Source organism: Megascapheus bottae, chromosome 15 (assembly GCF_031878675.1).
Source record: "Megascapheus bottae isolate mThoBot1 chromosome 15, mThoBot2.hap1, whole genome shotgun sequence".
Classification (NCBI taxonomy): Eukaryota; Metazoa; Chordata; class Mammalia; order Rodentia; family Geomyidae; genus Megascapheus; species Megascapheus bottae.
In genome coordinates, this window is record NC_143523.1 from 45,322,408 (window position 1) to 45,337,732 (window position 15,325).

The following is a 15,325-nucleotide window of genomic DNA, read 5'->3' on the forward strand; positions in this document are numbered from 1 at the left end:
TTCTGACAGAAAAGTCCATGAGACTTATCACCAATTAACCACCACCAAAAAAGATGGAAGTCGAACTACAGGTCAAGTGGTAGAGTGCTAGCCTTGAGTATAAAAGCTCAGAGACAGTGCTCAGGCCCTGAGGTTTAGCCCTCGAACCTGCACACACACACATACACAAATAAATGAAAAAAAGGAATATATTCAGTGCAGTGGTGCTTGACTGTCATCCTAGCCATGTGGGAAACGTGAAGAGGAGAATGATGATCCAGGATGACCTTGGTCAAAAACAAGAGTCTGGGCCGGGAGTTTGGCCTAGTGGTAGAGTGCTTGCCTAGCATGCATGAAGACCCGGGTTCAGTTCCTCTGAACCACATATATAGAAAAAAGCAAAAGTGGTGCTGAGACTCAAATGGTAGATCTCTAGCCTTGAGAAAGTCCATGGACAGTGCTCAGGCCCTAAGCTCAAGACCAGGACTGGCAAAAAAAAAAAAAAAGAATCTAAGATAGGCATGGTGGATCACACCTATAATCCTGACTACTCAGTATGCTGAGGTCTGAGGATTGTGGTTCAAAGCCAGCCCAGGCACGAAAGTCTGTGAGAGTCTCCAATTAATCACCAATTAACCACCAGAAAACCAGAAGTGGTGCTGTAGCTCAAGTGGTATACTGCTAACCTTGAGCTAAAGAGCTCAGGGGCAGAGCCCAGGCCCAGAATTCAACTGACTGGGGGGGAAAGAAGGATCATATTTGAAATAGCAAACAGAAAAGGCAGGCCTTTTCAAATATGGCTATTTCAAATATGGCTCAAGTGCTAAAAGCACCTGCCTAGCAAACAAAGCCCTAAATATAAACCTCAGTATTACCAAAAAAGCAAAAAATTTTAAATGCCATGTGGTAGTCCCAACCTGTCATCCCAGCTATACAGAAGTCTGTGAGACAAAGGCTTAAGATGACCCTATTTGAAAAATAACTAAAGCAAAAATGGCTAGGAGTATGGTTCAAGTAATAGAAAATCTGCCTAGCAAGCCTGAGGTCCTCCATAGTACAGAGAGGCAAAAAATGAAAGAAAAAAGAAAGGAAACAACCAAGATGTCAGGCATTCTATAGGACACATGAGTGAGCTTCTTGAAGAAATGACATGGAGTAGGGGGTAGTGGCTGTTAGAGATGAAAGGAAATAAGGAGACAGAGCATGACCAATGCAATATGCAGAGTAGAGCTTGTTTGCATCAACAACAACAAGAATGATTGAAACTACTGAAGAAATTTAAATATAGATAGAGTGTTAGGCATTAGAGGATTTTTATTTATTTTCATAGTTTTAATAATGATTACATAAAAAAGACCGACAAAAAATACATCTTTGCATGTAAATGAAATAAGATGAAATGTTGATAGTTATTGCAACTAGATGTTTCTTATTTTTCTTTCTATTTTGTGTATATATTTGAGTTTTTCACCATTAAAAATAAAAAAAAAATCAACCCCAAGGGAAAAAATAGAAAGAAGAGGAAAAGAAACGCTGTCATCCTGGGACTCATGTTTGCAGGGGCAAAGGGCTATCTAGTGACAGTCCTTGACTCCCAACAACAAGTCTGGGTTTATCTCGCACACATCCTCTGCTTCCCTGGGACATGTACAGAGCATTCAGATGGCTTCTCGGGGACAGGAAATTGTGTACGTTTGTGTTTTCTGTTAAAAGCACTTTAGCAGCTCTACCCTACCATGAGATAGTCCCAGTGTCACCCACGGCTGCTGTCAAAAAGCAATTTAATAAGCCAAATGGTTGGATTGCCTTTGTTCTTCTAACATCCATGAAAAAGTGGCTGACTGCACAGATTAATAAAGAAGCCCCTTACTAGAGTGGAGCTGCTGTGGGGGCCATTTCCCACACTCTGTCGACATATCCTGATTAGCACAGCACCTGACCTCTAGTAAGCAACAACGTGCTGTCAAACTCATGTCTCCAGAGGTAGAGGCCACAATAATTTGCTTCATAAAGACAGTGTTCCTGTCCCTGCCACTAAAAATCTAGTTACCAGGAAAAGTAACATTGGTGACAGAATGCAGGAACCAAGGAAGCTTTGGTGGAAAATTGGATTGGGAGAGAAAATTTAATTTCCCCCAGATCTTGGTTTAAGATAGTATTAAACAATTGAGTGAGTACCAGTGGCTCACAACTGTAATCCTAGCTTGTCCAGAGACTGAGATCTGAGGATAGAGGTTCAAAACCACCTCTGGGCAGAAAAGTTTCTGAGATCTTATCTCCAGTTAACCAGCTTTGCCGAAAGTAGAGGTATGGCTTAACTGATAGAGTGCTAGTCTTGAGAAGGAAAAAAAAAAAAGCCATGGGGGCAGGCAAAGCCCTAAATCCCTAAATTCAAGCCATATATATAAGTAAATCAATAATAGTATTATTTTTCTTTTTTGCCAGTCCTAGGGCTTAAACTTAGGGCCTGAGCACTGTCCATGAGCTTTCCTCAAGGCCAGTGCTCTACCACTTGAGTCATAGCACTACTTCCTGCTTTTTTCTGTGTACATGGTACCAAGGAATTGAACCAAGGGCTTCATGCATGCTAGGCAAGAACTCTACCACTAGGCCATGCTCCTGGCCAATAACAGTATTTTTTAAAGCCAGACTTTCCCTTATACCCCCTCTTACCCTTCCTTTTCACTGTCTTCAGCCCTATTGCTTGCTCATTTTTCAGGTAAGTAAGCTAGCCACTCCACCTGACAAGTCTTTATAATTTTCTTCTTGGACTAAAAGCAAAACCCCAGTAAATATTGGGCTTTCCAGAGTGTTATTAACTTAATAAATAGTTCTGAATTTTAAGTTCCTATTCCCCATTTTAGTGTGGTAGTAAAACAAATAAGACCAAAGCTTCCTTGGTCATGCTGGGGAGGAAGGTGCTGTAAATACAGATTGAACTGGCAAAAGCACTACAGGGTTGGTTTCAATAAGTTTTGAGAGCAAAGACCATAATATAATAGATGAGAATCTTGGCCCTAACTTAAGTGATAGAGCACCTGCCTTGCAAACACAAGGTCTTGGGTTCAAACCTCAATTTCGCCAAAAGAATACAACTGGAAAAGAGGATATTCTCCCTGTCCCAGACTTGTCACTACATTTTTGTGGCTATTTTCAGGTCCTTGACCTTCTCACCAAGACATTTCCTATTGATCCACTATGATCTGTGGCTTGTCCCCGTCCCACTGGGTACCACTTTGGCTCAGACTCCTGAAATCAATTCCTAGAACTCACAGAATAGTCCAATGTGAGGGGCTGTTCCTCATTTAGAGTTCCCTTCTGGATAAGATATTGGAGGTTTCATTGCAGGGAATTCTTGAGAGAAAACAATCAGAGGATGAGAGATTGTGAGGACTTCCCCCCCCCCAAAGAAAAATATCAATAAAATAGCTCTGTTGACAGTGGAAAATGACCTTTTCTGGGGTCAAGGCCAGAGCAAAGGACTCCTTATCCCATTCATCCTCTTCCTCCGATAAGGACCCAGCCTACACTGACAAAGTCATTCTTCATAAGAGCCTACAAATTTCTTTCTTTCTTTCTTTTAAGCACTGGAAAAGAAGGAAAACAGTGAGAGGATTTCCATTCTGTTTCTGGTGGCTGGTCCAGAAAGATGCCTCAGATCCTGCTGCTCACCTTTCTTGTCACTTCAGTTACCTTGGTGTCGCCAATGGGTGAGTCTCCCATCAAAAATATGTCACAGTATATACTTTTATTGTTGCAATTGGCTATGTGCATAGATTGTTGAGAACTGGATGTTAGGACTTTAAATATTGGATCTAGATTTGAATAAGGAAAATTGTTTCTCTTTGAAAATGTGTTTTCAGAGAATTTCTGTTCCATGTTCCAGTCAGCCTCTTTCCTGAGCATCCACACTTTTCCAGGGTTCATAGCAACACCTTTCCACAAGCTAAATATTTCTTTTCAATACATTTATAGTTCCAACATAGAGAGTAGAAAATAATTTTTATAATTCAAAATCAGGTGTTTGCTTCTGTGAATGCAAAGCGAAAAGCTCTCTCCTCATGAAGGGACAGAGCTGAATAAAGCAGACTTAGTTGTTTTAACCTTTAAAAATATGTATGACATTTTGTACTGTCCAAGCAATTCTGAAAAGGTCTCTCTCAGACTTGGCACAAATCTGGCCAACTAGGCAAAGGGAAGTTGCAGTACCAGTTACTAGCTGATCTCCCTCTATTTTTTTTCCTCCAATAGAGCATAAACTCTTATTAGACGCGTGGGTAGAGGCCAGATATATAGAACCATACCACAGTTCTATGTGTAGCTCTGACTTGTCCCTGATAGACTTGAGGGGCCAGAAGTTTGGCCTAGTGATAGAGTGCTTGCCTAGTATGCACAAAGACCCAGGTTCAATTCCTCAGTACCACATACATACAAAAAGCCAGAAGTGGTACTAGAGCTCACGTGGTAAAGACATAGCCTTGAGAAAACCCAATGACAGTGCCCAGACCCTGAGTTCAAGCCCAAGGACTGGCAAAAGAAATAGATTTGAATGCTGGGCGCTGGTGGCTCACACGTTTAATCCTTGCTACCAGGAGGCTGAGATCTGAGGATCATAGTTCAAGGCCAGCCCAGCCAGGAAAGGTCTTGAGACTCTTACGTCTGCTTAATCACCAGAAAAGTAGAAGTAAAATTGAGGTACAAGTGGTAGAATGCTAGCCATAAGCAGAAAAACTCAGGGTCAGCACCCAGGACCTGAGTTCAAGCCTCAGAAAAAAAATAGTTTTAGACCCCAAGAGTCATGAAACCTAAATGCATGTAGTTTCCTGAATGGGATCCAGGAACAGGAAAAAAAAATTAAATCTGAATAAATATAGAAAAGGCAAAAATAATGATGGACAATAATAGTTTGTGGTTGGTGGCCCAGGTGCCATGCTAATGAAGATATTTTGTGTGTCAGCGATGGAAATGAGAGAGGAAACTGGCACTGAATGCAAGGGAACTCTGCATACTACCTTCTCAATTCATCCCAAAGTCAAACCCTCCCCTAAAACAGGCTTTATCTACCTGTTAATCATCCTGAAGCTGCTGCAGTAACTAACCAAGAGTGCTAAGGTCTCAAGTCTCCTATTAACCTGCCATCAATCACCCCAAATCTGCTGAAGTAACTAAGGGTGCTCAGGCATCAAATGCTCCAGCTTCTCCCACTTCCTTTTTCATGTTTTCCATTACCTCCAGCTCCTCCAGTTTCTCTCCAGAGTAGACCCAGCACTTGACTCAATGCCAGAAGTGAGATCTAGGGGTAGCTTGCAGGCTAACATCTGCTGGTCTGGGAGGAGAGGAGAAGTGAGAAAAGAAGGTTAGGAGGCTGGGGAAGGAGAGGAGGAGAGCAAACAGGATACTAAGGGGGATGCTCGGGGGAGAAAAAGAAGAGGAAGAGGCATTAAACCCAGTGAGTCACAGAGCCAGTGAAGGAGATGATCTTGAGGTGGCTGCTGAGGAGAGCAGCCCTGAGATCAAAGAATGAGGACACAGACAGTACAGGAGCCCAAGGGAACAAGTGAGCTATTAAGCTGGGAGGAACCTACAGGGCTGTCCTTTTTGAAGACCTTCCACTGAAGAGAGTATATCCTAATATAGGGTTAATGTGCATAATACTAAATTCTGAGCTCCACATTGCAGCTGAAAACAGAATTATTTATGTATTCACAAATATGTATGTATGCATTTTTGGTCAGTTGTGAGGCTTTGAACTCAAGGCCTGAGCTCTTTTCTTTTCCCCACTCAAGGCTAGTTCTCCACCACTTTGAGCCACAACTCCACTTCCAGTTTTCTAGTGGTTAATTGGAGATGAGTCTCACATAACTCTCCTGCCTGGTCTGGCTTTGAACGGTGATCCTTAGATCTCAGACTCCTGAGTAGGTAGGATTACAGGTATTAGCCAACTTGAAAACAAGATTTAATACCAAGATCAGATTATTAAAGGACTGAAAGTCTAAAAAAGATGTAAAGCCAGAAGCTGGTGCGTCATGCCCAGGAGAAATACATTTTTTAACAACATAAGAAATGACAGTTAACTTGAAGGGAAACTTTTTAAATCATGGAATATTCATTATGAGAAATTCTGTAGAAATCATTAAAGGTTGAGTATCTAACCATTCCTTATAAAATTATAGAGCCAAGGAAATGAGAGGAATATTTCTGTGGATTAATAATCACCTGTGAAATTGCTCTGGAGTCCCTGCTTAGCAAGAGAGTGACAGCCAAGAGAACAAGGGGACATCTTTTCCCCTGAGATGAAAGGCAGAGGACATTTCTTCCCTCTGGAGTCATCACACTGCTCCATTGAGGTACCTTAGGGATATTTTAAAGGGACATTGTTTCTGCCATCCCAGCTCTGCAAATGTGTTATTTCCAGAAAATCCTACTTATTTTTTGTCCCAAACTTTCATACGATCTCTGGGAACCACTTGCAATGGTCTATGTATTGCTTGCAGCTAACACGTAGTTGAGCCTTTTTCCTTCTCCGTGGAAAGAGCCTTAGACACTGTTTATCATGTAGAATTTGCCACTGACATGGAAGTTTTCTTTACAGATGGCCATCTAAACATGAGGAGCCAACTATACTATGATCCTCACAGCCTCTCCTGTGACTGCATAGCTGAACTGAAATATGCTTTGTCCTGATAATCTGGTTTAGTTCTCATAATGGTGCCTTTAGCATACTCAATCCAGCTCTACCACTGAGCTCCCCTACTAGCCCCCACTCCAGAGATCTGAAAACTGACATGCATTTTCTCCCATCTTTTTTTCTACTCTAATTCTCAACTTGTTCTTTAGTACCTAATGCTTAGGATCCCTTCAAAGGCTGGCTAACTTCCTCTAGACAAATCAGTCCATATTCTCATAAGATACAGCCTCCAGGTGTGAACACAGTCTGCTTGACTAAAGGATACTTAGGAGAGGGACACCAAGATGTAACTTATCTGGACATTTAAAATACTATCTATTGAAATGAAAACAAATATGGTCTGCTCAGTTGCAGACCATATTTTAATGTGAATGACTATATTTGATTGAACGATTACTCTGGATACAAAGTTTAGTCTAACACCAAAACTAAGCCTTAAATAGGTTGAAAATAATGCTATGAAGGGCGTTTATGAAAGATGTTTAAAACAAGTTGGGAGATCTTAGATAGCTCTTCTTTGGTACTATAGATGATTTCTTTTTTAAAAAATATCTATTGTTTGTTCATTGCAGCACTATTCACCATAGCAAAGATATGGAACCAACCTAGATGTCCCTCAGTTGATGAGTGGATCAACAAGTTGTGGTATTTGTACACAATGGAATTCTATGCTGCTGTCAGAAAGAATGACATCGCCCCATTTGTTAGGAAATGGAAAGACTTAGAAAAAATCATATTAAGTGAAGTAAGCCAGACTCAAAGGAACTTAGGCTCAATGGTTTCCCTCATTCGTCATAATCAGTAGAAACCTTGGGCTCTACTAGCAGAGATTTGCAACAGAGCAAAATCTTGATACATAAGGCCATATAATATGAAGCTAATTGAAAGGACCTCCAAGATATTGAAACAAAAGCCATATAATGAATGATTGTTGTCCTTAATGTACTATGTTGTCTCTCATCTCCTTTGCTGTCCCTTGGGTATCTCATATTGTTATAGTATCTCACTTTGTTATCTGATACATTGAATTTATTTGTATTTGGATATTTGAAATTTGATAGGGAAGGGGGGAAAACCAAGACGGGTGGGGGGTGTGGGGGGGAGGGAAATGTGTACAAGACATGTGAAAGGGTATCAATGTAGGTGAATTAATGCACCTTCTATCTGGCAAATATCATGTAACCCTTTTACTAATTACAATAAAAAAATAAAAGTCAAAAAAAATAAATAAAAAATATCTATTGTTATTGGAAAGGTGATGTACAGAGGGGTTTCAATTACATAAATCAGATAACAATGTCACCCTTCCTTTGCTCTCTCCAAGTTTTCCCCCTATTGCCACTCATAAGTTGTACAGCTCATTTTCCACATAGGGTTTGTAGGTAATTTCTTTCTTGAGCTCAAAACAAACAAAGCCCAAGTGCAAGCAGAGGACATGGGCTTAGGCTGCTGGCCCCACCGTCTGCAGTGTCATGGAGTAGCTCTGAAGTGCCCTCTTCCCTCCCAGCCCTAGATCCCTGCTCTGCCTATGTCAGTCTCAATGAGCCCTGGAGGAACACCGAGTACCAGCTAGATGAGTCTCAAGGCTCCCCTGCTTGTGACAGCCATGTGGATGGAGAGTGGTACCGCTTCACAGGCATGGCAGGTGATGCCATGCCCACCTTCTGCGTGCCAGAAAACCACTGTGGAACCCATGCCCCTGTCTGGCTCAATGGCAGCCACCCCAGAGAAGGTGATGGCATCGTGCAGCGCCAGGCCTGTGCGAGCTTCAAAGGGAACTGCTGCCTGTGGAACACCTCAGTGGAGGTCAAGGCTTGCTCTGGAGGTTATTATGTTTATCGGCTGGCTAAGCCCAGCGTCTGCTTCCACGTCTACTGTGGCCGTGAGTACTTTCCTGGGTATTGAAACCCAGCTATCATGATAATAGCACCTCAGTCTAAACAACATTCCTCTGGGACCCATGATACCTCTGTGTCATGATTTCTGAGATCTATTCTTAGATTTCTAAAAACTTCCTGCAGAAATAGAAAGGGGAAGGAACTACCAGTTTTATCCATTCTAGTTTATCTTTGTGCCTGTGTGTGTGTGTGTGTGTACACTCATGCATGTGTTATACTGGTATTTGTACTCAGGGCCTACATGCTATTCCTTAGCTTTTTTGCTCAAAGCCAGTGTTCTACCAATTGAGCCTCATTTCTACTTCCAGATTTTTGGTGGTTAATTGGAGATAATCTCACAAACTTTCCTGACAGGCTGGCTTTGAACCACAATCCTCAGATCTCAGCATCCTTAGTAGCTAGGATTACAGACATATATCACCAGTTCCCACCTAATTCTTTTTATCTTTAATCTTATTCCATTCAAACAAAAAAGTAAAAATGAGATATTAATTTAAATTACCTAAATAGTATTTTCTAACCTTTATTTTTAAAGGACCCCTTTTTATGGCATCTATGTTGATCAGTTGAAAGGTATTCAGACATCCATTGATAATTCATTAATTTATTAAAATGGTGTCTAATGGGAAGGAGTTTGGGGAAATCAATTACACCTTTTAGCAGATTTCTTAATTTTTAATTACATCAAAATCTACAAATTTTTATTTTTTAGTTTTCAGTACTGGGAATAGAACCTGCACAGAAAGGTTCTGCACAGACAGGTACAGGTTCTATCAACCTGTCCGTGCAGGATCTATCTAGGCAAGTGTTCTTCTCCTGAGCTGCATTCTTACATCCTCAGTTCCTGCAAGCATTTTTAAGTCCACAGAAAAGGAAGACACAGAATATTCGCTAGTACTCCAGATTTAGGAACCATAGTGCCAGCTACAGGCCTTCGGTCCTGACACTGAGAGTCACTTGTCTAAATGACAGAAGATGCCCCAAGTAGTTTGTCTCTTTTACACAAGGCCTGAACAATGAGGCTTTCCATGCTGATGACTGGGAACTAGTACTCCATGACAATGCTCACAAAAGAGGATCTTTATCCTTGTGCAGATTTTTATGAAGTCTGTGAGGAAGACTGCGAGGACAGCTGCTCAGATACCAATGAGTGCATGTGCCCACCAGGGAGCTTGATAGGACTCGACGGGCAGACATGCTTGGGTAAGAAACTTGTGATCAGGAAAACATATCAAAATCTCTACCTGTCTCAGGGCTCCAGTATTGACCCAGTTTGTCTCTTAGCACTTACAGTAGCATTTGCCTTTTTAGTTGATGGCAGTTCAAGCCAACATTTCATTATGACAGCCCCTAGTTGTGCTATCTGCTGTGGTGCTCATTTGTCCCATGTGGTTATGGAAGAGTTGAAATGTGGCTAGTGGTTCTTGAGAATCTGAGATTATGAATTACTTTCCTATTTTTTTAAATTTTGGTCAGTCATGGGGCGTGAACTCTGGGCCTGGGCACTGTCCCTATGCATCTTTTGCTCAAGGCTAGCACTCCACCACTTGAGCCACAGTATCACTTCTAGCTTTTTCTGTGTATGTGTACCAAGGAATCGAACCCAGGGCTTCATGCATGCTAGACAAACACTCAACCACTAGGCCAAACTCCCAGCCAATACATAGACTTTTTTATTTTTATTGTTGGTATAATATATAGAGGGGTTACAGTTACATTCGTCAGGTAGTGGGTCAATTACTTCTCACACATTGATACCCCTTCTCATATTTTTGTCCCCATTTCCCTCCCACAATCCCTCCCAGTCATTTTGTTTTCCCCCTTCCCTTTCCTATTTCAAATAAACAAATAAACATATATACAATATACCAGGTAACAAAGTCAGATACAGTAACAATATGAGATTAATCATAAGGGCAAAAAAGGAGAAGAGAAATAACATAGTATATTAAGAACAACAATCATGCAAGATAAAACTCTTGCTTCCATATCCTAGAATTCCTTTCATCCTATATGACCTTATGTACCTATTGTAATCCTCTGCTAGGAGATTCCTAGATGTATACTAATTATTACAAATGAGGGAAACCATTGAGCCTGTGTTCCTTTGGTTCTGGCTTACTTCACGTCTGGATTGTTGTGTTATCTCTACTTCATAGACCTTGTTACCTGGTCTAGCCTCTCTGCTGGGTCCTAGTTTATGGCAGACCATCTTCTGCTGCCAGAGTTTTCTGTAGCTCTTCACTCTTACGACTGGTTTGAGGCAGTTTTACTACAAAGCAGCTTGTTTTCAGATGTTTCTGTCAGGCCAGGATAGATTGTTTATCAGTTTCTCAGCTTACAACCCCCTCACCACGTGGGAAGTACAAATCCACTTCCTGGCTGGGCTTTCTAGTGTTTGTGATGGCTGACTTTTCTCTCCCCTAAGCCTCAGGCAGATAGGCTCCTTACTGCTTCTCTAGGCTATCTGGCAAGGTTCTACTTTTCAGTTTAATTAAGAAATACATTAGTCAAGCTTGGTAGCTTTTTATAAAAGGATGTTTCTTAAGCACACAGTTCTGGAGGTTCAAGAGCATGGCACAAGCATTGGCTCAGCTGTAAGGAATGCCTCATGGCACATGGTTTATGCCACAATCACATGGAAGAGGGAGAGATTGCATGATTGACAGGAATCCAAAGAGCATCTAGAGCCCCACAAGAACCTCTTCAAGGGCCTGGAGTTTAGCCTAGTGGTAGAGTGCTTGCCTAGCATGCACGAAGACCCTGATTCAAGTCCTTGGTACCACATACATAGAAAAAAAGCCAGAAATGGTGCTGTGGCTCAAATGGTAGAGCCTGGTGCCCAGTCCCTGAGTTCAAAGCCCAAGACTGACCCAAAAAAAAAAAAAAAAAGAACTTCTTCACTCACCTCCAAGGTTCCTGATCACCTCACCACCCTAGCTACTGTACTAGGCCCCACCTCTTAAAGGTCTCACCACTCTCATAGCATTGCCACACTGGGGACCCAGCTCCCATCACACAAGCACTAGGGTTTACTTAATTCATATCCAAGTCACAGCAAAGGGAGCCTGGTCGTAAGCACAGTCTCTGTTCTAGTTCATCTCCTTTCTTGGATCAGGCTGTGCCCAGCCACTGATCCTCCTATTTTGGACTTCCTATCATAGCTAGAAAAAGTGGTATACATCACTATATCAAGACACTCGTTGAGAAGGGAATCTCACAAACTTTTCTACTCAGACTGGCCAGGAATTGAAATCCTCTGAATCTCAGCGTCCGAAGTTGCTACAATTACAGGCATGAGCCTCCCGTGCCTACCCAGTTTTGCTCTTAGGAGGGAATTGGCAAATGAAGAGGTGCCCTCCACTCAGCAGAGGCACATGAACAACTAACTTGGGGAGACCAGGTTGATAGAAACGATGTGCCATATCACAGTGAGGGTGATTGAGGTATGCAGTTACCAGAAGGATCTGAGAAGAGGTGGGGAATCTGCTCAGGGGCTTGGGACAAGATGAGTTTCTTGGCAATAGAACAATGGTATGGTTTCTCTTCTACAGATGAAAATGAATGTGAGCAGAACAATGGGGGCTGCAGTGAGATGTGTGTAAACCTCAAAGGCTCCCACCACTGCCAGTGTGGAGTTGGCCGTGTGCTAAGGAGAGATGGCAGGACTTGTGAAGGTGAGACCATGAGGAAGGACTCAAGTCCAGAGTCCTAAGGAAGCCACTGGCTCATTGTCCAACATCTGGGAGTGTGCCTTGGTGTTACAAGAGTGACTCTTTACACCAAGAAATGACAGAAAGGATTCATGATAAACAGAAGTATTTACGTCATGGACAAAATTCAGTGTTGATTTTGTCTCCCAGTTATCAGGAGGGAAATTTTCAAGAGGCAGCAAGCCACATTTTTATTGGAGAAATTGAATTGAGGCATTCCACCTTTTTCAAGCTTAGGTACAGTCTTGAATCACATAAGATTTTGTTAAAGTGCCAATTCTGGTTCAGGGGACCTGGATACAGGTGAAGGCAATTGGCTCTGTAAGTAATGTGTAAATGACATGGGCGTTATTGGCCTAGGAAGCAGAGCTGGAAGCAAAGTGAAGCTGAGGAACACCTGGCTTCCACAAAGCCCCCAGGAGGGGATAGGGCCTACAGTTCACAAGGTTTGTTGGTTTGGATTTGATTTGGTTTTGTGCCATTATTGAAGCTTGAACTCGGGGTTCTGAGTACTGTCCCTTAGCTTTTTTGCTCAAAGGTGATATTCTACCACTTGAGCCATATCTCTACTTCCAGCTTTTTCCTAGTTAATTGAGGATAAGGGTCTCACATGCTTTCCTGCCTAGGCTGGCTTCAAACCATGATCCTCAGATCTCAGCCTCTTGAGTAGCTAAGATTACAGGTGTAAGCCACCAAACTGGTTATCAGTTCATTTTCTAACAAGTTCCATAGATGATTCTCCCTGTTTTAGAAGTTTGGGAAACTGGTTTTACATGAGGTCATTTTCCCCCTGTATGCTTTGCATTTATTGAAGATTAGTATATTTTTGAAGATAAAAATTATCTACTTTTAATAGCAGAAATGTATGTACATTACATGACTATGAAACAAAAGGAAGAGTTCCTGATATATATCAAATAATTGACATGTAAATTGTCTACTATTAATTTTTTCTATTTTTACATTTTTATTATTTTTGGTGCTGGTCCCAAGGCTTGAACTCAGGGCCTAGTCACTTTCCCTGAGGTTCTTTGTCTCAAGGCTGGTGCTCTACATCTTGCACCACAGCTATACTTCTGGCTTTTTCTGAATAATTTATTGGATGAAAGTGTCTCATGGACTTTTATGCCTGAGCTGGCTTCAAACCACCATCAGATCTCAGCCTACTGAGTAGCTAGCGCCCAGCCCTATTTTTGCTTTTTAAGTTGATATGATTTATAGATTTATAAAATACTACATGATGTTTCAATGATCTACTACTATTGCATGAAACTTAGACAGAGTCCCCACTCTAAGGCACATTCACCTTTGCAAATCATTACAGCTAAAATTTTAATATTTCTACTCTTGCGAATCTAAATTTTCCTCACAATCTTAGCAGAGAGTGACATGGAAAGATCAGTAGCTTGACTATCATTATTTATAGAACACATAGGTTTTGTTCTATAGGATAACTGATTTGTGAATTAGTAGAACTAAACTATTGCTTATAATAATCTACTTTATTCTTGTTATATTTAAAATAATGTTACCACAAAAATTATGACTAGGTATCACAATTTTCCCATGCAACAAAGTTTACATTATTATATGTTACTACTTTATAGCAAGGCTAAGTATTTTAAATTTTATTGACTAAGGATAAAGTCTTGAGTCTTCCTTAAGTCCTAATTATTTTTAAATGATTTTGCATATTCTAATATTAATAAAACATTTATGAGGAATATTTGTAATTATTCATCAATACTTTATTGAAACTGTTATAGTTAATCCTTATAATTATAAGTTATTACTTATGAATTATACATGAATTACACTTTAGAAGTGATATTGCCATGTGAACCTTAGATTTTATTGGTGTTCTGAACATGCTTCTTTAGTTGGGCTATTAAAATCTTTTAAAATTTTATTTTGTATATATTTTATGGTTTCAGAGTTTGTTCTCAGGGGTCACACTTGCTAAGCAGGTGCTTTGTTAATTGAGCCATGCCCCCAGCCCTTTTTGCATTGATTATTGTTGAGATAGGATCTGGTTTTTTGACTAGCCCAGCCTGAACCACCATCTCCAGGTTTTGCTACCTTCAGAGCTGAGCAGGTACATGCCACCACTCCCAACTTTTTCTATTGAGTTAGGGTCTTACAAGCACATTTATTCCAGGCTGGCCTGGAACTGAAGTCCTCCGAACCTCGTCTTCAAATATAGCTGGGGTGACAAATGTGTGTCATTGTGCCCAACTATCGGTTGAAATGATGTGGGAAGTAATCTGGAAAACTTTTTGCCCAGCCTAGATTTGAGCCTTAATCCTCTCAGTCTCACCTCCTGATTAGTTTAGATCATAGGCATGAGTTATCAGAACCTGGTTTAATTATATCTTTTCTTTAAAAAATAATTAATGAGGTCTGGGAGCGTGGACTCACTTAGCATACTCACTTAGCATGCAAAAATCCCTGGGTTTAATTCCCCAGTACCACATACACAGAAAAAGCTGTAAGTGGCGCTATAGCTCAAGTGGCAGAGAGCTAGCCTTGAGCAAAAAGTGTCTAAGGACAGTGCCCAGGCCCTGAGTTCAAGCCCCAGACCGGCAAAAAATAAAATAAAATAAAATAAAAATGATACTTTTAGACTTTAAGTAATTTTTTACTGTTTTATTTTATTATAAAGCATAAAGAAAATACAGAGAAGTAAAAGGAAGATAACAAAATGGCTCAGAATCCCTTTTGCCAGATAATTAAATTCTAAACATTTTGTTCTGTCCTCCTAAGAGGTTTAAATCCTTTAAAACAACTTAGATTTTCAGTATATTTTGTGCTTTGGGTTTTGAAGCCTGAAAATACCTTGTGTGATCATTCAATGTGACCCTTTTGTTTTACAAATATTGAATTGATTTTAATATCTTACAGCATATGTTTCACTGTCTTCCACGCTTTTGTAAATGATTTTAGCTACATTAAAGTTTATAAACTAGAGCCAGGAGTGTGGCCTAGTGGTACATGCTTGCCTAGGATGCACAAAGTCCTTGGGTTCAATTCCTTGGTACCACATACAC

The 15,325-nt window shown here is 40.8% G+C and overlaps 1 protein-coding gene across 1 annotated transcript in view; it reads left to right on the top strand.

Moving 5' to 3' along the window:
- Positions 1-15,325, top strand: part of Oit3 (oncoprotein induced transcript 3) — a 29,362-nt gene that overhangs the window by 746 nt on the left and 13,291 nt on the right. The window contains exons 2-5 of the mRNA XM_090346519.1: positions 3,565-3,689; positions 8,175-8,549; positions 9,661-9,768; positions 12,120-12,242. Coding sequence (XP_090202645.1) covers positions 3,629-3,689; positions 8,175-8,549; positions 9,661-9,768; positions 12,120-12,242 — 667 coding nt within the window. The 5' untranslated portion in view covers positions 3,565-3,628. The remainder of the gene's footprint in view (positions 1-3,564; positions 3,690-8,174; positions 8,550-9,660; positions 9,769-12,119; positions 12,243-15,325) is intronic.